The 24,889-nt window shown below is 39.5% G+C and overlaps 2 protein-coding genes across 10 annotated transcripts in view; both read right to left on the reverse strand.

Annotated features, from left to right (window-relative positions):
* The window catches only part of LOC113638876 (glutathione hydrolase 1 proenzyme-like), an 11,962-nt gene extending 2,033 nt beyond the window's left edge, over positions 1 to 9,929 (reverse strand). The window contains exons 1-12 of one of the 4 annotated variants that reach the window (XM_047822994.1): positions 9,641 to 9,929; positions 8,488 to 8,667; positions 7,997 to 8,127; positions 5,992 to 6,081; positions 5,573 to 5,765; positions 5,090 to 5,250; positions 4,287 to 4,436; positions 3,631 to 3,767; positions 3,200 to 3,387; positions 2,895 to 3,022; positions 2,652 to 2,764; positions 2,007 to 2,120 (exon numbers count right to left, since the gene is read on the reverse strand). In XM_047822994.1, the coding sequence (XP_047678950.1) occupies positions 2,007 to 2,120; positions 2,652 to 2,764; positions 2,895 to 3,022; positions 3,200 to 3,387; positions 3,631 to 3,767; positions 4,287 to 4,436; positions 5,090 to 5,250; positions 5,573 to 5,765; positions 5,992 to 6,081; positions 7,997 to 8,127; positions 8,488 to 8,667; positions 9,641 to 9,732 (1,677 nt within the window). In that variant the 5' untranslated portion in view covers positions 9,733 to 9,929. Of the gene's footprint in view, positions 1 to 2,006; positions 2,121 to 2,651; positions 2,808 to 2,894; positions 3,023 to 3,199; positions 3,388 to 3,630; positions 3,768 to 4,286; positions 4,437 to 5,089; positions 5,251 to 5,572; positions 5,766 to 5,991; positions 6,082 to 7,996; positions 8,133 to 8,487; positions 8,671 to 9,640 lie in introns of those variants that run through there. The other 3 variants (XM_047822993.1, XM_047822995.1, XM_047822996.1) reach the window with 3 other exon arrangements.
* Positions 1 to 24,889, reverse strand: part of LOC113638869 (glutathione hydrolase 1 proenzyme-like) — a 50,772-nt gene that overhangs the window by 2,033 nt on the left and 23,850 nt on the right. For 2 of the 6 annotated variants that reach the window (XM_047822986.1, XM_047822992.1), the window contains 6 exons: positions 24,529 to 24,665; positions 24,098 to 24,285; positions 23,337 to 23,464; positions 23,094 to 23,221; positions 21,699 to 21,812; positions 20,732 to 21,182 (listed from right to left, as the gene is read on the reverse strand). In XM_047822986.1, coding sequence (XP_047678942.1) covers positions 21,036 to 21,182; positions 21,699 to 21,812; positions 23,094 to 23,221; positions 23,337 to 23,464; positions 24,098 to 24,285; positions 24,529 to 24,665 — 842 coding nt within the window. In that variant the 3' untranslated portion in view covers positions 20,732 to 21,035. Of the gene's footprint in view, positions 1 to 20,731; positions 21,183 to 21,698; positions 21,813 to 23,093; positions 23,250 to 23,336; positions 23,465 to 24,097; positions 24,286 to 24,528; positions 24,666 to 24,889 lie in introns of those variants that run through there. The other 4 variants (XM_047822987.1, XM_047822988.1, XM_047822991.1 and 1 more) reach the window with 4 other exon arrangements.

The following is a 24,889-nucleotide window of genomic DNA, read 5'->3' on the forward strand; positions in this document are numbered from 1 at the left end:
CCACACGATGTTGCAGAGGCGTGTCAACCAAGACAGCCCCACAACATCCAGAGACTTGAGGTACTCAGGGCGGATCTCATCCACCCCCGGTGTCTTGCCACTGAGGAGCTTCTCAACTACCTCAGTGACCTCAGCTTGGGGGATTGACAAGTTTACAACTGAGCCCTCGGCCTCTGCTTCTTCAGTGGAAGACATGTCGGGAGGGTTGAGGAGAACCTCGAAGCTCGAACCTTGAGGAGAACCTCCTTCCACCGTCCGGGGATGTCCCTAGTCAAAGTCAGCAGATTCAAATTCCTACTGTAAAGAGTGTGAGCAGGGCACTGCTTCCGCCTCCTGAGGCGCCGGACAGTTTGCCAGAATTTCTTCGAGGCCGTCCGATAGTCCTTCTCCATGGCCTCACCGAACTCATCCCAGACCCCAGACCCGAGTTTTTGCCTCCTCAACCACCAGAGCTGAAGCTCGCTTGGCCCTCCGGTACCTATCAGCTGCCTCCAGAGTCCCCCGAGCCAAACAGGCTCGATAGGACTCCTTTTTCAGCTTGACGGCTTCCGGGGTCCACCTCTGGGTTCGGGGATTGCCGCCACAACAGGCACCGGAGACCTTGCGGCCACAGCTCCAAGCGGCCGTGTCGACAATGGAGGTGGAGAAGATGGTCCACTCGGACTCCATGTCTCCAACCTCCCTCAGGATCTGGTTGAAGCTCTGCCGGAGGTGGAAGTTGAAGATCTCTCTGACCGGAGACTCTGTCAAATGTTCCAGCAGACCCTCACAGCATGTTTGGGTCTGCCAAGTCTGTCCAGATTCCTCCCCCCGCCATCATATCCAACTCACCACCAGGTGGTGATCAGTTGACAGCTCCGCCCATCTCTTTACCTGAGTGTCCAAGACATACGGCCTGAGGTCAGATGAAACAACCACAAAGTCGATCATCGACCTCCAACCTAGGGTGTCCTGGTACCATGTGTACTGATGGACACCCTTATGCTTGAACATGGTGTTCGTTATGGACAAACTGTGACTAGCACAGAAGTCCAATAAAAGAACACCACTCGGGTTTAGGTCAGGGGGGCCGTTCCTCCCAATCATGCCCCTCCAGGTGTCACTGTCGCTGCCCACGTGAGTGTTGAAATCCCCCAGTAGAACGACGGAGTCCCAGTTCGGAGCATTTTCCAGCACCACTTCCAGAGATGCCAAGAAGGTCGGGTACTCTACACTGTCATTTGGCTCGTAAGCACAAACAACAGTGAGAGACCTATCCCCGGCCTGAAGGCGCAGGGAAACGACCCTCTCATTCACTGTGAACTCCAACACATGGCTGCTGAGCTGGGAGACAATGAGCAAGCCCACACCAGCCCACCGCCTCTCACTGCGGGCAACTCCAGAGTAGTTAAGAGTCCAGCCTCTCTTGAGGATGGGTTCCAGAGCCCGAGCTATGCATGGAGGCGAGCCCAACTATCTCTAGTCGGTATCTCTCAACCTCCTGCACCAGCTCAGGCTCCTCCCCCAGCCCCCACCCCCCACCCCCCAGTGAGGTGACATTACATGTCCCTAGAGCCAGAGGCCCCTGTTTTCGACTGCCACCCAATCCACATTGCATCCAGCATTATTATTATTATTATTATTATTATTATTATTATAGTAGTGTACAAGAGAAGAAAAGAGTGATGTGCTTGTTGTAATGATGCTCAGAGGCAGGAGAAGGAACTTATTCCAGTGGAAGAGACAAAAGATGAGCGGTTGATTCGTAATGAATTATTCAAATGACTCAGATGAATCTTTGTGTCACTATAACTGTGCTGTCATGTAGGAGTTTTCATTTGCCTGGATTCATGTGATGAAGTCGTGATGTGATGAAAAACAAAACTAAAAACTCAAATTTGAATCCAACATAATTCTGAATTCTGAATATAATTCACTTTTGGAGAAATGATCACATGATAGCGATGAATCAAGTCTCAGTCTGATTCACTTAGACATTCATCCTGATGCTAAAATTCCAGACCCACCTTCTCGAAGTCCGGCTCCACCTCAGTGTCGTTGGGGCTCAGCTGGTTGTAGAACCTGGGTTCTTCTACAGCTCTCTTCAGATCGTAGTTAAAGAACAGAGAGTTCAGGATCACCTGTGACCGAGAGGAAACCATTCACTGACACACCGCGTGTGACCTGTGTTCATAAACCTTTATAACAAGACTTATGTCTGTGTAAATCAGTAAGAGTGTTTTATAAATGTGCTATAAACTCAGATACACACTCAAAACCTCTCGGTTATTAGACATTGTTCATCTAGAAAGAGCATGTAGAGATAAAATATGAACGGATCAATCAGGAGGTGGATGATTATATTCCATCAGCTATTGTATGGGATGGTATACAGATGACTGGATGAAGAGATCTGTTAATGGATGGAGGGATGGACGAATAGTTGAATAAATGGTTTTAAGAGATGGATGTATAGCTGGATATACAGATGGATGGACATTTGGATAAATAAATGCATATATGAGCAGATAGATAGAAGAACAGATGAAAAGCACAGACTGTTGGATAGATAAACATATGGATATACCGATGGGTTTACAGCGGACGGGATGCATAAAGGCTGAACATGAATAGACAGATGGACTGAACAATGATGAAGCTGTATGTGTTACCTGAGCCGTTGCCGTGGTGATCCTTGTCCCACCTGAAGCTCCCACGACCATTTTAACTTTGTTGTGTTTGTCACAGATGATGGTCGGACACATGGACGAGAGCGGCCTTTTACCTGCACACACAGTCACATGAGCCGAGGATGATGTAATCTGAAGCTTTAATAAACGTAGCTGTGATAAACACATGTATTGTAATATATTGAATGACTGAATAAACATGAATAATTAGATGAAATCTGTTACCTGGTTTAATGAAGTTATTAGGAGAAGGAGGAACGTTGAATGCATTTGTGATGTGCGGAGAACTGAAGTCATCCATAATATTGTTAAAGATGATTCCAGTGGAAGGCGACATCACTTTAGAGCCAAAACTGCACAAAGACATCAGGACCATTTATACACTCTCTTCTAGCTGAGAACAGTACAGTGTGTTCTGATTGGCTGAGAGCAGTACAGTGTGTTGTGATTGGCTGAGAGCAGTATAGTGTGTTCTGATTGGCTGAGAGCAGTAAAGTGTGTTATGATTGTGTTTAATTTTATTGTATTACTGAAGGTTGATGCTGCTGGTCACAGACACGGCGCTCCCGTCCTCAGCGATGACAGACACATGAGTCGTCCCATAAGTCTCAGGGTTAAAGTATTCCGGTCCGTAGTAAGTCTCAGGATGTGTGGTCTTATCTGTTATCTTACTGCGGATGTGATCAGCAAAGTAATCTGAGGTCATGTTTAGGATGAGCTGAAGAGGGACAGACAGAACAAACTTCATGAAGCCACAGGCTTGAATAATATCTTCACCAAACTATCTGTATGGTGGTCTGATGGTTTTTTAGTTCCCTGCTCAGAAATTTAGTTCCTGTTTCAAGCAAAAAGAAACTTGTGGTTTCACAATGTATATCTAACTGTTCCTCATTAAAACTGAAAATGAATGTGTTACTGATGAACAACAAACACCATGATGTGAAACTTATCACTGTCTCACGTCAGTGATGTTGAGGTATTGAGGATCTCCCAGTTTGGTCCTCATAGCGTAGGCGAAGCGGAAAGCCTCATTAATGCGGTGATAAGTGAGCGTCTTCTTCTCCGGAGTAGACACACTGCTGGCTGAGAAATTATAACCTGCACAGAGACAATTTAACACTTTTATATCATTATCATCATCATACACTAGTTATAAGATCTTGTGTAAGCTTCATAGTCAGTTTCCAATAGAATTCACTGGTAATGTTTAGAATTCATCGATCCATCAAAGATAGCAAGCCCTCCTGGTCCAGAAGCAGACAGGAGAAGGTTCTTATGTTGGATTGCAATGCTTTCCTTTCATAACCAACATCAAAATGCCTTCTGGCTTGTCTATGATCTATAACTGCACTCAGTCTCCTTGTAACCCTGTCATGAACATCACTGATGTTCAGTGTTCTCCTGATGATGGACTTATAAACATTAACATTAGCAAATGTTGCTTAGAAGTTACCCTGGCAGACACACACACACACACACAAACACACACACACACACACACACACACACACACACACACACACACACACACACACACACACACACACACACACACACACACACACACACACACACACACACACACACACACACACACACACACACACACACACTCACCTTTCACAATGTTGAGGATTAGCGCTAGCACAGGACCGCTAGATGGAGCATTAGGAACGTGCATTGTGTATTCTCCCACATTGATCTTCAGTGGGCTTTCATTTAACACTGGTTTGTAACCTGACAGGTCTTCAAGTGTTATAATGCCACCTGGATCATTCAGGAACAGATTAGCATACATGAGGTGATTAGCACTGAGCATTAGCCTCTTAGTCAAAGTATGGATTAGCATCAGTACTTTAGTGAATATTAGCATCAGTACTGTAGTGGATATTAGCATCAGTACTGTAGTGAATATTATCATCTATACTGTAGTGAATATTAGCATCAATACTGTAGTGAATATTAGCATCAGTACTGTAGTGGATATTAGCATCTATACTGTAGTGAATATTAGCATCAGTATTGTAGTGAACATTAGCATCAGTACTGTAGTGGATATTAGCATCAGTACTGTAGTGGATATTAGCATCAGTACTGTAGTGAATATTAGCATCTATACTGTAGTGAATATTAGCATCAGTACTGTAGAGAATATTAGCATCAGTACTGTAGTGGATATTAGCATCAGTGCTGTAGTGAATATTAGCATCAGTACTGTAGTGAACATTAGCATCAGTACTGTAGTGAATATTAGCATCTATACTGTAGTGAATATTAGCATCAGTACTGTAGTGAATATTAGCATCTATACTGTAGTGAATATTAACATCAGTATTGTATTGCAGGGTTTATTAATATTATGCTGTTAATAACAGAGATATTAGCATGTTGAAGACTTTATTAGTTTAACACTGACAGACCTGCAGCCTGGATGTCCTTCACTATGGTTTCAGCCATTGCGCCATTATAAAAAACATCAGCTCCTTCATTAGCGATCCTCTCGTAGGTGTCTGCTAGCTGTGGAAATCTGACTGTGTCGTTTTCCCTCAGGATGGTTTTGTTGGAATCACAAAATACTTCACTGTAACAGAGAATAAAGTTGAAGATTACAATTCAAAGAAATCTTTTATATTATGTCAGTAAAGTATTCAGTCTGTGGTAAAGTCCACATTCTGTCCTGATTCTGTCATGTTAGATGAATATACTGTGTAGTTCACTTCCCTTATATGGTCATGACTTCCTGTCATGACTTCCTGTTCTGACCTTTATTTTTGCTTTTCCAGTTTAAACATGGATTAATATTATATTTGTTTTGTCTTGGACAGAGAAATTCTCCTCCTGAACAGAACACATGGGTGCTGCTGATATGTTGACATGTCCATGACAGTGATGTTGTCCCTCACCACAGCACTGGATCATCCTCAATGACAGTCTGGTTTTCACTCAAGGATTTGGCGAGAACTCTGCTGACTCGGACACCGGCACGCGCCAGCTTTATGCTCGGCTGAAACAGATCCCTCCACGGCAGGTGGCCATGACGCCGGTGTGCCAGTTCATAACCACGAAGCTCGCCGGGGACCGCGATGGCCAGACCTCCTGTTTATTCATGAAAACACGATGGGCTAAAGAGCTGAACGTCCCTTCAGAACTAAACAGTATCATGTATTTTAAACTGACTGACAGACGTAGTCAGTCTGTAAAAGTTCTTTATTAATAAAAACATCATTTGGCTTCTAAACATCTATAAGCCCTTAGGTTTACTGCAGTGAAGGATTAATGTATATCAATGAAAGCTTTAATTCATGTTCAGAACGTTCAGCACCTTCTCGAGCGAGCTTTGTGTTCTTGCCGAACATGTTAACTGTCGCCTTTAGGGGAGCCATTTCCTTTGCGTTGATCGTCTCCACCTTCTCTAAGATAGAAAAACAATAATAGTCGACTTTCAGGGAATTAATATTGATTTTGAAACTAATTTGTAGCTGATATGGATTTATTATGTGCCTTTATGGATTTATTAAGACTTTACACTAAGTGAAGTAGAATGACTGGACAGACAGCATATATGGATCTATAAATTGGATAAATTATTCATTATAATTATGATTTATTATGATTTATAATTTTTTTTTATATTATAGATTATTTCTGACATACATTGCTCACAGCATAAATGAGTACACCCCCTTTAGAAAGTAACATTTTAAAAAATGAACACAAAACAAATGTCCAAAATGTTGACGAGTTTAATATAACATCTGTTTAACTTATAACATGAAAGTAAGGCCATCCTTAAAAATATTTTGGTTTGCAGTAACAGTAAAAAAAAAGGGGGGGGAGTCAGTAGGTCTATATTTTTTTTTCAAGTTTCAATGTAAAAAAAAAGTACAATTATGGTGATGGTAATTACGTCGGTATGACTTTAAACACATTAGCATATCATGACGTCACTGACCGGGTCTTCAATCCCTGCCTTCGGGCGCATCATCGCAAACCTTATTTTGATGCTGGACAGTTTTTCCAGAACTTCGTGCCAAGTTAAAGCTGTGTCGAGCTGTTTTAATTACTTTTTTTAGATATATTATGGTGCCCGAACCCGTTAATATTATTTTATTGCTTTTGTATTAGTTGTTTGAAGAGTAAAATAAAAGGTCGGTCTTAACCCAAATTTACAACCGGCAAGTCGGTCGGACTTAAAGCAAAAAAAGTAAAAAAAAAATTGAGTCGGCCCTAAATTTTGTCCTGCATCCTTAATAAATAGGTTACAGTTAGTCCAAAATGCAGCTGCCAGAGTTCTCACTAGGACAAGAAAGTATGACCATATAACCCCAATGTTATCATCTCTACACTGGCTACCTGTTAAGTATAGAACTGATTACAAACAGCTGCTACTTACGTACAAGGCTCTTAATGGTTTAGCTCCCATGTATCTAACTAGTCTTCTAACACGTTACAATCCTTCACGCTCATACTACATCCCATAATACTGTGCACTATTATATCAGACTTGCAAATATTATGAACAGCAGATACATTATTTCCTCTCCACTGCTTCTCTTTCTACCATCCCGAGGCATCCAGAGATTGTTCCAGCTCCGATGCGTGTGATGAAGTTTTTGGACCACTGAGATGAGGCCGACCCAGCGTATCCTGAAGCATCTAGAGATCTACCAGCTACACTTAGACTCTGCTAAACTAAAAAGATGTGAACTCCATGTGGACTTTTACATCACTACAACATTTATCAGACTGTATATATATAATCACACCCCCAGTGTCACCCAGATGAGGATGAGGTTATATAATCACACCCCCAGTGTCACCCAGATGAGGATGAGGTTATATAATCACACCCCCAGTGTCACCCAGATGAGGATGAGGTTATATAATCACACCCCCAGTGTCACCCAGATGAGGATGAGGTTATATAATCACACCCCCAGTGTCACCCAGATGAGGATGAGGTTCCTCTCAAGGTTCCTTCCTTTACCATCTAAGGGAGTTTTTCCTCCACACAGTCACCTGAGTCACCTCAGACTTGTTCATTGGGGATAAATACATACACATTGTGAACTAAATCTATCTAACATTAATCTTGAATTTTGCATTCTATTAATCTTTATATTATTCTTATAATAACCTTTTGTCTTGTCAACATTTTGGACAATTGTTTTGTGTTCATTGAGATATTGTTTAAAATGTTACTTTTTAAAGGGGGTGTACTCATTTACTCTGAGCACTGTAGATTTTTTCGGTGCCTGTGTCTGACCTTGGCCCCATTTTATAGATGGATGGATGGATGGATGGATGAGTGGATGGATGAATGTCACCTGTTATGCTGTCATAGATGATGATGTAATGTCCTCCTCCGATACCCATGCTTTGAGCATTAAACAGTCCCACACACAACAGCACTGCGATGGCAGCATCGACTGCAGAACCACCACGCTTTAACATATTCCTCACACACACACACACACACACACACACACACACACACACACACACACACACATACACACACACACACACACACACAAACACACACAACATGACTATTACAGCCTCTGAAACCACAGTGTGCAGATGACGCTGGTGATCAGTCATTTCTCCAAATGTATGCAAGTGTAAAGACTGAGGGCCAAATGATTATGTCTCGTGTCCCAAACAGCAGGTCTTGTGGGGTGTTTCTGTTATGCAGTGGAAGGACAACCATCATGGACACCAAAGGCTCACTTATGCATGTGGCTAGTCCATGTGTCTGATCACACAGAAGGGCTACAGTAGCATGTAGTGAGTGAAGATCTCTGCTTTGTCCTACCTGCCGATCTCAGAACATTTCCCTGCTTCGGCTGCGACGCCGGAATTGCTGTAGCAGTGATTCGAGGTGTAACCTTCCATTATAAGCCGAATTCTGTCAGTAATCCCAACGATGGCCCCCAGTAAAGCGATGATGATGATGATCACCAAAGAAATGATGATACACATCAGTATCTTACTCCTACTGAAATACAATGCAAACATTACTTTTAGTAGTAGTGTAATGTAGAAGTTGTGTAGTGTATTTGATGTATAGTGTAATAGTTGTGTGTAGTTGTTGTAAGTAGTAGTAGTTGTGTAATAATAATTGTGTAAAGTAGTAGTCATGTATTGTAGTAATTGTGTGTAGTAATTGTGTAGTAGTAGTTGTGAAGTGCAGTTGTTGTGTACTAGTATTGTGTAGTGTAGTAGTTGTGTAGTAATAATTGTGTAGTGTAGTAGTTGTGTAGTAATAATTGTGTAGTGTAGTAGTTGTGTGTAGTAATTGTGTAGTAGTAGATGTTTAGTAGTAGTTGTGTAGTGTAGTTGTTGTGTAGTGTAGTTGTGTAATGTAGTTGTGTAGTGTAGTTGTTGTGTAGTAATAGTTGTGTAGTAATAGTTGTGTAGTGTAGTTGTGTAGTGTAGTTGTGTAATGTAGTTGTTGTGTAGTAATAGTTGTGTAGTGTAGTTGTTGTGTAGTAATAGTTGTGTAATGTAGTAGTTGTGTAGTAATAGTTGTGTAATGTAGTTGTTGCGTAGTAATAGTTGTGTAGTGTAGTTGTTGTGTAGTAATAGTTGTGTAATGTAGTTGTTGTGTAGTAATAGTTGTGTAATGTAGTAGTTGTGTAGTAATAGTTGTGTAATGTAGTTGTTGTGTAGTAATAGATGTGTAGTGTAGTTGTTGTGTAGTAATAGTTGTGTGTCACATTTTATCTGTAATTATTTCCCAGTTCAGCTTTAAACTTTAACAGACTCCATTTTTCTTTCTTCTCATTAGTTCATATTCCTTTGCTGTTCTCAGGTCTTCATGTCTTTGTGTATTTTCTCCACAAATAAACCATCATTAATTTATCCATAATTTAATTTGTCCCTCTGAACTTCACCTCCTATTTACTCTTCACTAGTAGCATCAAGAGAAAGAAAGTTTTTATCCTAGAAAATGAAACATTTCTTACCTCCACTTTCTCTTCACACGCTGTGAAGGATCCTGTTGATTCTGTAGATGTTGACGTTCTGCATCACGTCCACCAACATCTTGCTCCTGCATTTCTTCCTCAGTCAGCTTCTAATATTCAGCTTCTGCAGAAACTTTCTTTGTCTCTTTTTCCCCTGATCACAAGACACAAGTTCCTGAAGGTGTTTTTCAACATGAGCCACTTACACAAGACAAAACAAGCGGAAACAAATTCAGTGTCAGTTTCCGCTTCAAGTTCAAGTGTTGTGTTTGTTTCTCTCTGTTAGGCGGTGTGTGTGTGTGTGTGTGTGTGTGTGTGTGTGTGTGTGTGTGTGTGTGTGTGTGTGTGTGTGTGTGTGTGTGTGTGTGTGTGTGTGTGTGTGTGTGTATGTAAATGTTTCTCAGGCCCCCTAGTGGCTGACTGCAGTATAACCTGGTTGGAGTTACAGCTCGACAAATTATAAGGTGAGTTCAGGTGACTTAATAGAACCCCAATATTCTGGTATGATTGGAGTTGGTAATGATTACAAGTGTAATGAAGGTTGATGAGGTGATTGTCGGCATCGAGCACACACACACACACACACACACACACACACACACACACACACACACACAAACTTTTAACACATTTATCAGACTCTCTTATCCAGATTTACTTACATTTATATTTCAATACATTCAAACCCATGAACAATCAGTAGTCCAACACATTAACCACTGAGCTACTAACATCCCTAACACACACATACACACACATGTCCTGATCCTCCACGTTGAGCTCTTTATTAATGTGCTTGCTAAAGCACATTCCTATTCTCTTGCTTACTTATTATAATTAATGTGCTTCCAAAGCACATTCTTATTCTCTTGCATACTTATTAATGTGCTTGCAAATCACATTCTTATTCTCTTGCATACTTATTATTATTAGTGTGCTTGCTAAATCACATTCTTTTTCTCTTGCATACTTATTATTATTATTATTATTATTAATGTGCTTGCTAAAGCACATTCTTATTCTCTTGCATACTTATTATTATTATTATTATTATTAATGTGCTTGCTAAAGCACATTCTTATTCTCTTGCATACTTATTATTATTATTATTATTATTAATGTGCTTGCTAAAGCACATTCTTATTCTCTTGCATACTTATTATTATTATTATTATTATTATTATTAATGTGCTTGCTAAAGCACATTCTTATTCTCTTGCATACTTATTATTATTATTATTATTAATGTGCTTGCTAAAGCACATTCTTATTCTCTTGCATACTTATTATTATTAGTGTGCTTGCTAAATCACATTCTTTTTCTCTTGCATACTTATTATTATTATTATTATTATTAATGTGCTTGCTAAAGCACATTCTTATTCTCTTGCATACTTATTATTATTATTATTATTATTATTATTATTATTATTATTATTAATGTGCTTGCTAAAGCACATTCTTATTCTCTTGCATACTTATTATTATTATTATTATTCTTTGTTCTTCTTCTTCTTCCGGACACTTTTTCGGCGAGTAACTTGTCCCGCAGCTTTTGTCCTAGACCCATAAATGAGGTGTCAAATCGACCGGCTCATTGAGGAGAGGTGTGCTATCTATTTTGTAAGCGATCAGAATTCCAGAATTCCCAGTATGGAAGTTCAAAGGGGTGTTTTTTCCCCATAGACTTGAATGGGGAATCTCTCTGTAGATGTGCTAACATCCAGAAGAGGGCAGCAGACACCAGTGAATCTGTCAGATCACACAACGTGAAGAAAAAGATTAAGGACGGAAGCACATTTTTCGGTCAGAAACGCGTTTTGGATTAAAGCGTCTTGGATTAAAAGGCTTACATATTCCAGTTCCTTAGACTCTTGGGGATTTTTTACAAGCATTTGTTTTGGAAAATATTACCCCAGTGAAGAAAGGGAAGCGCCGCCTATTTCCGGTGACTATCAACTTGGATTAAATTAGTATGATGGCTATAAATAATATTATGCTTTGTGTGTGGGCTTAATAAAATCCCGAGAGTCTAAGCTTTCAAACACTATAACATTTAACCGTGTATTTAATGCTTAAACCTAGTGCTGTGGTGCCTTGGACAGCACGGCGGTCACATATGTTGTTGTTTCTGCCATTTGTATAACTTTTTGTTGTTTTCAACTATCAGTGTAGTTTTTATAATTTTTTATTTCACTTTAAACTAATGTCCTTTTAAGAGCAGCAACAGCTCTTTTAAATGACACCCATTAATTATAATTAAGCGCATTTTTTCTTTGTCTCCTCACATTATATATTTATTTTTAAACATATGACACGTATATCACAAAGAATGATAAGAATGACTGTAATATAATAAAGCTGGGGTATTGTTAGACGCGCCATGCTTCACATTAGTGAATTAATACATAAAACCACAAAGGCTTCCTCGTGTTCCTGGATGGTTTAGTGGATAGCGAATCCGTTTAGCCTGCAGACATTCGGGGTTTGAATCCACCCTTGGACAGTATTTTTTTTTCTAAAACTTTATAATAAAGGTTCATTAGTTGACATTAGTTACCACATTACTTAACATGAACTAATAATGAACTGCACTTCTACAGCATTTATTCATTTTGTTCATGTTAATTTCAACATTTACTAATACATTATTAACACCGTGTTAACATTACTTAATATACTGTGAACTAACATGAACAAAGAATAAACTTTATTTTAACAAAGATTACTAAATACAATAATTTATTGCTCACGGTTAGTAAATGTTAGTTAATACATTACATTTGAACTAATGATCCTTATTGTAACGTGATTATATTTTTTCCCAGTAAAATCACTGATTGATGCTTTAGTTCAAGATCTTCATGGCGCTTGTTTCAGGAAAAGATAAATGTATTTTCAGGAGTGCTCTTTTGTTGCAGGTGAGAAACTAGTCTGCAAATATAACCATAGTAACTGTGCAGCCAAACCCTAGCAACCATGTAGTGCACCTTACGAACCATATTGCATTATAAAGAAGCCATATCTCAGTTACACAACATAAAACACTCAGCACGATGAGGGGAACTGACGTCACGTGTAGCCCCGCCCCCAAAATAAGCGAAATCAAAAATTTACATGGACATGTCATATATCAAAACACTCAGCACAATGAGGGGAACTGACGTCACGTGCAAGCACATTCACATTTTCTTTAGGAAATGTACCGTTCTAGTCTCTCATTATAATCTCATTTACAGGATGTATTTACTTTCTAACGACACAATGAACATTTACACACAAATGATTCTATAAGGAAAGAAGTCGCTGTACACACTGTACACTGTACACATCTCCTGACAAACTATTCTTATTAGAAAGTTTGGCAGGCAAATGGCACTGATAATAATAATAATAATAATAATAATAATAATAATAATAATAATAATAATAATAATGGACGAGACACTCCTTTACAATGGACTCCTTACGGGGATCCCCAAAAGACCATTAGACATCTGCAGCTCATACAGAAGCTGCTGCCAGAATTCTGAGCAGAACCAAAACATCTGAGCACATCAGTCCAGTCCTCAGGTCCTTACACTGGCTTCCAGTTACATTTAGAATAGATTTTAAAGCATTGTTACTGGTTTATAAATCACTTCATGGCTTAGGACCGAAATACATTACAGATATGCTAACTGAATATAAACCAAGCAGACGACTCAGATCATTAGGATCAGGTCAGTTAGAGATACCAAGGGTTCACTCAAAACAAGGTGCGTCAGCATTTAGTTATTACGCCACCTAGAGGTGGGATCATCTTCCAGAAGAGATCAGATGTGCTTCAACAGTAGACACTTTTAAATCAAGATTAAAAACACATCTGTTTAACTCTGCATTTACTGAATGAGTGCTGTGCTGCTTCACCCTGACTGTGCTGCTTCACCCTGACTGTGCTGCTTCACACTGACTGTACTGCTTCACACTGACTGTGCTGCTTCACACTGACTGCGCTGCTTCACATTGACTGTGCTGCTTCACACTGACTGTGCTGCTTCACCCTGACTGTACTGCTTCACCCTGACTGTACTGCTTCACACTGACTGTGCTGCTTCACCCTGACTGTGCTGCTTCACACTGACTGTACTGCTTCACACTGACTGTGCTGCTTCACACTGACTGTGCTGCTTCACCCTGACTGTACTGCTTCACCCTGACTGTACTGCTTCACACTGACTGTACTGCTTCACACTGACTGTGCTGCATCACACTGACTGTGCTGCTTCACACTGACTGCGCTGCTTCACACTGACTGCGCTGCTTCACACTGACTGTGCTGCTTCACACTGACTGTGCTGCTTCACCCTGACTGTGCTGCTTCACCCTGACTGTGCTGCTTCACCCTGACTGTGCTGCTTCACCCTGACTGTGCCGCTTCACCCTGACTGTGCTGCTTCACACTGACTGCACTTTTTATCCAAATCACTTTTACTCCTGTTTTATTCTTTAACATATTTTAAACTGTTTTTATTAAAATCACATTTATTTTCTTTAATTGTTCTTTGTTTTTATTATGATTTTATCGTGTCTCTTATTTTTACGTATATATATATATTTTTTTCTCTTTTATAAACTGTTTTTTAATTTCTGTGTAAAGCACTATGAATGACCTCTGTGTATGAAATGTGCTGTACAAATAAACTTGCCTTGTCTTGCCTAATCAAAGCTCCAGTTTTGTTACATATAAAAATTCTTTAAAGTGTAATTTTTACTTTGTTATGTTACTTTAAAATGATTTAAAGTGCTGCTAATTAAACGCTCACTGCGTTAGACTGGAGTTGATGTAGATCAGGGGTTCCCAAACTTTTCAGACCGCGACCCCCAATACTAGACTGCTGACGACCCGCGACCCCCGAACACCCCCCCCCCCCCAACTTCTCCTCTCCTTTTCCTCCAACAGCTTGTGAGGATTTGTGATTTGGTTGCAGACTGACAGCTAAAACAAAAAGGAACACAATCTCTAAGCCAGGGTATTTTATTAACAAATTATGGACAAAAACAAAGACATCCCATAATTGTGAAAAGCTTACAGACAGAATACAAACAAGCTGCCTGTAACACGCATGCAGCGTTCACTGGCGCCTTGGAACAATTATAACTTCATGTATACTTGTATTGTAATTGTAAATGTATTCAGAAAAAATGCCTAATGTGATGGATGGGCGCTGTGTGTGGAGCAACGCCGGTCCACTCTATGGTCAAATTTTAGAGAATGCTAGGCGCAGATCATCTTACGCCATGACCTGTGTTTATTCTTAATGTAAGTGAGCGTGGAGAAATTCATTTCACATAAATACATTGAGCCAAACTGCATGAGCACATCCAACACGGCTTTCGACGACTGTGGATATTCCAGGGCGACAGAAACCCAGAACTCATCCAGCGTCTTGCCTTCAAATGCCGTCCTCAGGGTTCGATCGGTTGAAAGATCTATCAGCGCATCTTCGGTATCTTACTGCAGATGATTCCAGTAATCACAGCGATGGCAAACAGTAAAGCGATGATGATGATCACCGAAGAAATGATACATTTCACTTTATTACAGCAACTGAAATACAATGCAAACATTAATTTTAGTAGTAGTGTAGTGTAGAAGTTGTGTAGTGTATTTGATGTATAGTGTAATAGTTGTGTGTAGTTGTTGTGTTGTAGTAGTAGTTGTGTAATAATAATTGTGTAGTGTAGTAGTCGTGTAGTGTAGTAATTGTGTAGTAGTAGTTGTGTAGTAGTAGTTATGAAGTGCAGTTGTTGTGTAGTAGTTGTGTAGTGTAGATGTGTAGTAGTAGTTGTGCAGTGTAGTAGTTGTGTAGTGTAGTAGTTGTGTAGTAATAGTTGTGTAGTAATAGTTATGTAGTGTAGTTGTTGTGTAGTAATAGTTGTGTAATGTAGTAGTTGTGTAGTAATAGTTGTGTAGTGTAGTTGTGTAGTAATAGTTGTGTAATGTAGTTGTTGCGTAGTAATAGTTGTGTAGTGTAGTTGTTGTGTAGTAATAGTTGTGTAGTAATAGTTGTGTAGTGTAGTTGTGTAGTAATAGTTGTGTAATGTAGTTGTTGCGTAGTAATAGTTGTGTAGTGTAGTTGTTGTGTAGTAATAGTTGTGTAATGTAGTAGTTGTGTAGTAATAGTTGTGTAGTGTAGTTGTTGTGTAGTAATGGTTGTGTGTCACATTTTATCTGTAATTATTTCCCAGTTCAGCTTTAAACTTTAACAGACTCCATTTTTCTTTCTTCTCATTAGTTCATATTCCTTTGCTGTTCTCAGGTCTTCATGTCTTTGTGTCTTTTCTCCACAAATAAACCATCATTAATTTATCCATAATTTAATTTGTCCCTCTGAACTTCACCTCCTATTTACTCTTCACTAGTAGCATCAAGAGAAAATATTGATAAAAATATGTTTTTTATCCCAGAAAATGAAACATTTTTTACATACAGTTTATCTTCTGCATCACATCCACCAACATCTTGCTCCTGCATTTCTTCCTCAGTCAGCTTCTAATATTCAGCTTCTGCAGAAACTTTCTTTGTCTCTTTTTCCCCTGAACACAAGACACAACTTCCTGAAGGTGTTTTTCAACATGAGCCACTTACACAAGACAAAACAAGCGGAAACAAATTCAGTGTCAGTTTCCGCTTCAAGTTCACGTGGTGTGTTTGTTTCTCTCTGTTAGGCGGTGTGTGTGTGTGTGTGTGTTTGTGTGTGTATAAATGTTTCTCAGGCCCCCTAGTGGCTGACTGCAGTATAACCTGGTTGGAGTTACGGCTCGACAAATTCTAAGGTGAGTTCAGATGACTTAATAGAACCCCAATATTCTGGTATGATTGGATTTGGTAATGATTACAAGTGTAATGAAGGTTGATGAGGTGATTGCCGGCATTGAGCACACACACTTTTAACACACACACACACACACACACACACACACACACACACACACACACACTTACACACACATTTACCAGATATTCTCGATATACATGCTTCCATTAGGGAACATTATTAGAAGACATGGCATTATTTTCCATTGTTATGCTGATGACACACAGTTATATATCAAAACCAGATGAAATAGCCACAGTGTCCAAATTAACTCAATGCCTTAGAGAGATAAAAGACTGAATGATCTGTAATTTTCTGTTGTTAAACTCGGATAAGACAGAAATACTACTCATAGGTCCAAAAACCAGTGCACAGAATCTCTCACAACTTAACTCCCATTTAGAGGGATGTACTGTTACTAGTAGCTCCACAGTGAAAGACCTGGTGTTTATTAGACAGTAACTTGTCTTTTAAAAATCATATCGCCCATACTACCAAAACAGCCTTCTTCACCTTAGAAATATCACCAAGCTGAGAAACATCCTGTCTGTATCTGATGCTGAGAAGCTAGTTGATGCCTTCATGTCCTCTAGACTGGACTATTGTAATGCATTACTAGGTGGTTGTCCTGCATCTTTAATAAATAGGCTACAGTTAGTCCAAAATGCAGCTGCCAGAGTTCTCACTAGGACAAGAAAGTATGACCTTTAACCCCAATGTTATCATCTCTACACTGGCTACCTGTTAAGTTTAGAACTGATTACAAACTGCTGCTACTTACGTACAAGGCTCTTAATGGTTTAGCTCCCATGTATCTAACTAGTCTTCTAACACGTTACAATCCTTCACGCTCTCTGACATCACAAAACTCAGGACTTCTGCTAGTTCCCAGAATATCTAAGTCTACTAAAGGTGGTAGAGCATTTTCTTATTTAGCTCCCAAACTTTGGAATAGTCTTCCTGATAGTGTTCGGGGCTCAGACACACTTTCCCAGTTTAAATGTAGATTAAAAACTCATCTCTTTAGTCAGGCGTACACATAATACATCCCATAATATTGTGCTCTATTACATCTGTAGCGATTTTGGCTCGCGAAGCAAGGTAAATATTTACGAGTAATTATAACGCGTTATAGTGACTCTAAATATTTTAACCTAAGTTGAAATTAACGGTAATGGAATTAACGTTACACTTATTTGGTCTGTTCGTTCGGCGAACAGTCCATGTAACCTTTATTAATTCTATGAAGGAGGTATCTTCCCGGCCAAGAAAGGTTCACTCCCCCTTTTACTTTATACCATAATGTAAATTAAATTAACTTAATAGAGCATGTAGTTCAGACCAGATGTTGCAGGTACCTTAAGTTTGTGAGTGATACTCAGAGACAATCACTTGTGGCACAAAAATATGGCATTTAATGAATGAGACAAACACAACATAAAACTAACTACACAAACAAACAAAAGAAATAGGGAAAACGAAGATGAAAAAAATAACACAAGAAATTAAAATTGGGGAAAGGGAGGAAGAGACTGGAAAGAAGAAATTAGAGAAAGGAAGGAAAGGAATGGCAAGCTTAAACTAAAAAATTAATCACACCCTAACTGGGAAATCGTCACCGGAAACTTAAATTCACCTTAAGACTCAATACAAGGTTCATACTTAAAATACGCATCTAAATTGGTTGGTAAAGGAAATGGTTACTTGCATTGGCTTACTGCACAAGAGTCCGGATGCAGCAGAGAAATCTCTGAAAAGTCAGAAAGACGTTCTTCCAAGTTCTCCTGAAGATCAGAGCAAGTCAAGTCAAGTCAAGAAGTCAAGTCAAGAAGCTTTTTATTGTCATTACAACCATATATAGCTGTTACAGTACACAGTGAAATGAGACGACGTTTCTCCAGGATCAGGGTGCTACATAAAACAAAGACAGGGCTAAGGACATGTAAGTAGTCTTAGCCACATAAAGTGCAACTGTGCAACCTGGTGCAAACAGTGCAGGACAAGACAAGCAAGACAGTGCAGGACAAAAGACAGTGCAGGACAAAAAACAGTGCAGACATTAAGTTACAAGACAATACAAAAAGTACAAAAAATGCAATACACAAAAGACAATAAACAGTAACAGAAACAGCACCGACCGACCAGAGTGTATATACTGTATGTGAATACTGAATGTTCAAACAATATTTTGTGCAGTAAAAGAATGTCGTTCTTGGAAGTGAAGCTTGCTGGGACTTCTTTGAAGGAAGATGGAGTCGTCTCCAAGCTGTTCCGGAAGTCTGACCATGGATTAGTGGTGTTTGTGACTATTTAAAGGTCGCGAACTCCACCCATCTTTGGGGAGATGACCAATACTATGGCCAAGATTTTGGAGGGAAAAACTCCCTTTGTTTCAGGTGTCTGTGGGCGTGATTTAGCTATTAAACTTTTAGATGACTTTAAAGTTTTATCCAAGGTGTATTAAGATGGTATGGTGCCTTTCGTGCTCAAATAAAATACACCATTGTTTGAAAAACAAGTAACCGATAATTTTGTGGTCATTTGGATACTAAACATGAAGGGTAATGACGGTATAAAGGCAGCGGTACATTACATACATAGATCAGTAATCGAAGGGTAACTGACGTTAATACGATATTGTGTTCTTATAAAGGCAAAGAAACAAAAATGAAACATAAAACAAGATGCACTTTCATTAGGAAAGTAAAAAGAAAACGATAGCTTCATATACATTCTGACATCAGACCTTAAAGGGGCATACAGCATTAGAACAGGTATACATTAACATGCCATGATCAGTAATTAGAGTATAACTGATGTTAAATACAATGTTGTTTTCTGACACATGAATAAAATACACCCTTGTAAAGAAAGTAAGGAGCAAATAATTTTAAGTCAGGCAAGCCTTAAAGAAGAAACACATTACAGCAGGGTTATAAGAATAAGAATCTTAGAGTATCTTATCTACTTGTTTTATTAGTTAAAGGGATGTCTCATTTTGTTGTGTGTTTGTGTGTGTGTGTGTGTGTTCTGGTTGAGGGCCCCTATGAGTTCAAACAGAGAAGCCGCATGGGGTTATCTGGTCTTTGTGTAGGCTCCAGTCATTCTGGAGCCAGTTGTGTGTATGTGTGTGTGTAAATCTGGGTTGCTCATCGGTTGATTGAAGATTAGATGCCGAAGTTTAGGGTGCCTTGGACATGAAATCTAAATGACCTGTACCAGACGCTACACATCAGACTTACACATTTTTATGAACAGCAGATACATTAATACCTCTATACTGCTTCTCTCTTTCCACCCATCCCGAGGCATATAGAAACTGTTCCAGCTCAGATCGTCTTCTGTGCGATGAAGATTTTGGACCTCCACTGTGATGGGGCCGACTACAAACGAATACAACATTTATCAGACTGTATATATATAATCACATCCCCAGTGTCACCCAGTTGAGGATGAGGTTATATAATCACACTCCCAGTGTCACCCAGATGAGGATGAGGTTATATAATCACATACCCAGTGTCACCCAGATGAGGATGAGGTTATATAATCACACCCCCAGTGTCACCCAGATGAGGATGAGGTTATATAATCACACCCCCAGTGTCACCCAGATGAGGATGAGGTTATATAATCACATACCCAGTGTCACCCAGATGAGGATGAGGTTATATAATCACACCCCCAGTGTCACCCAGATGAGGATGAGGTTATATAATCACACCCCCAGTGTCACCCAGATGAGGATGAGGTTATATAATCACACCCCCAGTGTCACCCAGATGAGGATGAGGTTATATAATCACACCCCCAGTGTCACCCAGATGAGGATGAGGTTCCCCTTTGAGTCTGGTTCCTCTCAAGGTTTATTCCTTTACCATCTAAGGGAGTTTTTCCTCCACACAGTCACCTGAGTCACCTCAGACTTGTTCATTGGGGATAAATACATATACATACATACATACATACATACATACATACTGTACATACACACTGTGAACTATATACATCTTGACTATATACACTTAAAACACACACACACAGGAACACACACACATATACAAACACACACACACAAAAAGGGGCAACCTGCTGGATACTGAACCCATCACACAGAGTCACTCAGCTTGGTCACTCAGCCGAGACACCAGTTCACTTCATATCACAAACTCACACAAGTCTTCAGGCTGTTCATTAGCTGCTGATTTCTGTCTTTCACACAAACACTGTATTTGGTCTTTATGTGTTTTATTTCTCTTAAACACTTCTTTCCAACACACAATACAAAAACTTTAAAATTGGGTGAAACTAAAAACCACAGCATTCATGAGGAAGGTGAGGAGCAGTGAAGTGATCCAGATGACCTGAGAACTAATTCATTCCATAAAAGAAGCAGCTCCTTCCATCTCTGCACCCAGAAGTCTTCTATCAAATAATCTGAAATAAAGCAGTACATGGAGACAGACTGTGTGTGTGTGTGTGTGTGTGTGTGTGTGTGTGTGTGTGTGTGAAAACTGTATAATAAAAAAAAGGTTTCAGTAGCCAGCAGGTTGCCCTCCTTTCCGGGGGTCTGATTCAGCACAGATCTGATTGTCCTGCCTCATCACGACCTGGACCACTGAAGGTGAACCCTGTAACCACTTTATGGTATGATTCCTCTGCTCCAGTCCATGTATAAGACTCTGAAATGTAAGAACAGAGTAAATAAGAATAATTATAATAATAAAAATTAAACATTATTATTATTATTGTTGTTGTTGTTGTTGTTGTTGTTATTATTATTATTATTATTAATAATAATAATAATAATATAGTCAGTGTACAAGAGAAGAAAAGAGTGATGTGCTTGTTGTAATGATGCCCAGATGCAGGAGAAGGAACTTATTGCAGTGGAAGAGATAAAAGATGATCAGTTGATTCATTTCTTTTTTTTGACTCATATTCTTTTACTTGAATGACTCTTTAAATGACTCAGATGAATCTTTGTGTCACTATAACTGTGCTGTCATGTACTGCAGGAGTTTTAATTTGCCTGGATTCATGTGATGAAGTCGTGATGTGATGAAAAACAAAACTAAAAAATAGAATTCCTTATTAAACGAATCTACTTTTGTTGAAATGATTACATGATAGCGATGAATCAAGTCTCAGTCTGATTCACTTAGACATTCATCCTGATGCTAAAATTAAAAACACACCTTCTCGAAGTCCTGCTCCACCACGCTGTAGTTGGGGCTCAGCTGGTTGTGGAACCTGGGTTCTTCTACAGCTCTCTTCAGATCGTAGTTAAAGAACAGAGAGTTCAGGATCACCTGTGACCGAGAGGAAACCATTCACTGACACACCGCGTCTCACTACAGAGGCAGGTAGTTATACATATGAAAATAGGGGCGGGGCTACCAACTACTAATTTTACACCAACTAGAAAGATGTTAATGTATTTCCCAGGAATTACCACAAACAACAATGTATAAAATTAGGTTTTTAAATCCTTTTATAATATCAGGTTTCAGACTGATGATTGATTATGAACGATGAACAAAGAATGATTATGAACAAAAAAAAAACAAAATCAAACACAACAAAGGAACATGAGAGTTCAAAGTTATAGACAAACAACTCTTTGAATATTGGCAGCAGAGGATGGTTACACCAGTCAGTCAATGTGTCGATAGGAAAATCTCATCCCTATTATGATGAAAACCCTGCACATGCAAATGTTCAAGTAATCCACATTTAACAGCCCACAAAGTCAGATCCTTGTACTCGTGGTACCGATCATCCTCAACGCAAAAGCACCACTAGCGCTTCATTGGGAAATGTTCTTGTGGTCCATGAAAGTAGAGCCTTTACAATTCATGTAGATCCCAACAGAATGTATAGTAGCATACAAAAAGTCCATAAAATTGAACTGGAAACAAAGTTTCTCAATCAGGACTCCAAAAGCAATAATTTAAAAGGAACTAGAGCAAAACCATGCTTCCCTCTTCCAAACTAATCTCACTTCTTCTACTCTACTACCTGGTTAAATACTTGGGGTTTCTGACCTCAGCTGCCCCCTAGTGGAGAGTAGGAAATCCAGGTAACAGGTAAACCTGTTACAACCTGTGTTCATAAACCTTTATAACAAGACTTATGTCTGTCTAAATCAGTAAGAGTGTTTTATAAACGTGTTATAAACTCAGATACACACTCAAAACCTCTCGGTTATCAGACATTGTTCATCTAGACAGAGCATGTAGAGATAAATTATGAACAGATCAATCAGGAGGTGAATGATTATATTCCATCAACTATTGTATGAGATGGAATACAGATGACTGGAAGGAGAGATCTGTGGATGGGTGGAGGGATGGACAGATACTTGAATAAATGGTTTTAAGAGATGGATGTATAGCTGGATATACAGATGGATGGACATTTGGATAAATAAATGCATATATGAGCAGATAGATAGAAGAACAGATGAAAAGCACAGACTGTTGGATAGATAAACATATGGATATACCGATGGGTTTACAGCGGACGGGATGCATAAAGGCTGAACATGAATAGACAGACGGACTGAACAATGATAAAGCTGTATGTGTTACCAGAGCTGTTGCCGTGGCAATCTTTGTCCCACCTGAAGCTCCCACGACCATTTTAACTTTGTTGTGTTTGTCACAGATGATGGTCGGAGACATGGACGAGAGCGGCCTTTTACCTGCACACACAGTCACATGAGCCGAGGATGATGTAATCTGAAGCTTTAATAAACGTAGCTGTGATAAACACATGTATTGTAATATATTGAATGACTGAATAAACATGAATAATTAGATGAAATCTGTTACCTGGTTTAATGAAGTTATTAGGAGAAGGAGGAATGCCGAATGCATTTGTGATGTGCGGAGAACTGAAGTCATCCATAATATCGTTAAAGATGATTCCAGTGGAAGGCGACATCACTTTAGAGCCAAATCTGCACAAAGACATCAGGACCATTTATACACTCTCTTCTAGCTGAGAGCAGTACAGTGTGTACAGTGTGTAATGATTGGCTGAGAGCAGTACAGTGTGTTCTGATGCAGCTGCCCAGCTTGTTTTCAACCTGCCAAAGTTCTCGCATACCACCCTCTCAGAGTAAGAGGCAAGTTTACTACAAGACTCTTCTCTGTTCTGCACTGAGGTGGTGGAATGAACTTCCCCTAGAGGTCCGGACAGCTGAGTCACTGGCTATTTTCAAGCGGCGGTTGAAGACATACTTATTCAGGAAGCACTTCAACTAGCACTTCTTTCCTTATCTTTTGCAATTAAAAAACAACAACAACAACTTTGACACATTTTCATTGTAACTTTGAACAAATGTTTTAAACTCATGGTATCTTAAGTACGTAACCTAGTGAACCAGCATTAATGTATTCAATGTTAGAGATTTAAGCACTTATGTACATCGCTCTGGATAAGGGAGTCTGCCAAATGCTGTAAATGTAAATGTAAATGATTGGCTGAGAGCAGTACAGTGTGTTGTGATTGGCTGAGAGCAGTACAGTGTATTGTAATTGGCTGAGAGCAGTAAAGTGTGTTCTGATTGTGTTTAATTTTATTGTATTACTGAAGGTTGATGCTGCTGGTCACAGACACGGCGCTCCCGTCCTCAGCGATGACAGACAGATGAGCCGTCCCATAAGTCTCAGGTTTAAAGTATTCCGGTCCGTAGTAAGCCTCAGGATGTGTGGTCTTATCTGTTATCTTACTGCGGATGTTTTCAGCAAAGTAATCTGAGGTCATGTTGAGGATGAGCTGAAGAGGGACAGACAGGACAAACTTCATGAAGCCACAGGCTTGAATAATTTCTTCACCAAACTATCTGTATGGTGGTCTGATGGTTTTTTAGTTCCCTGCTCAGAAATTTAGTTCCTGTTTCAAGCAAAAAGAAACTTGTGGTTTCACAATGTATATCTAACTGTTCCTCATTAAAACTGAAAATGAATATGTTACTGATGAACAACAATCAACATGATGTGAAACTTATCACTGTCTCACGTCAGTGATGTTGAGGTATTGAGGATCTCCCAGTTTGGTCCTCATAGCGTAGGCGAAGCGGAAAGCCTCAATAATGCGGTGATAAGTGAGCGTCTTCTTCTCCGGAGTAGACACACTGCTGGCTGAGAAATTATAACCTGCACAGAGACAATTTAACACTTTTATATCATTATAATCATCATACACTAGTTATAAGCTCTTGTGTAAGCTTCATAGTCAGTTTCCAATAGAATTCACTGGTAACATTTTAGAATTCATCGATCCATCAAAGATAGCAAGCCCTCCTGGTCCAGAAGCAGACAGGAGAAGGTTCTTATGTTGGATTGCAATGCTTTCCTTTTTTGAATTACAAAGTTTTCCA

Source organism: Tachysurus fulvidraco, chromosome 14 (genome assembly GCF_022655615.1).
Source record: "Tachysurus fulvidraco isolate hzauxx_2018 chromosome 14, HZAU_PFXX_2.0, whole genome shotgun sequence".
NCBI lineage: Eukaryota > Metazoa > Chordata > Actinopteri > Siluriformes > Bagridae > Tachysurus > Tachysurus fulvidraco.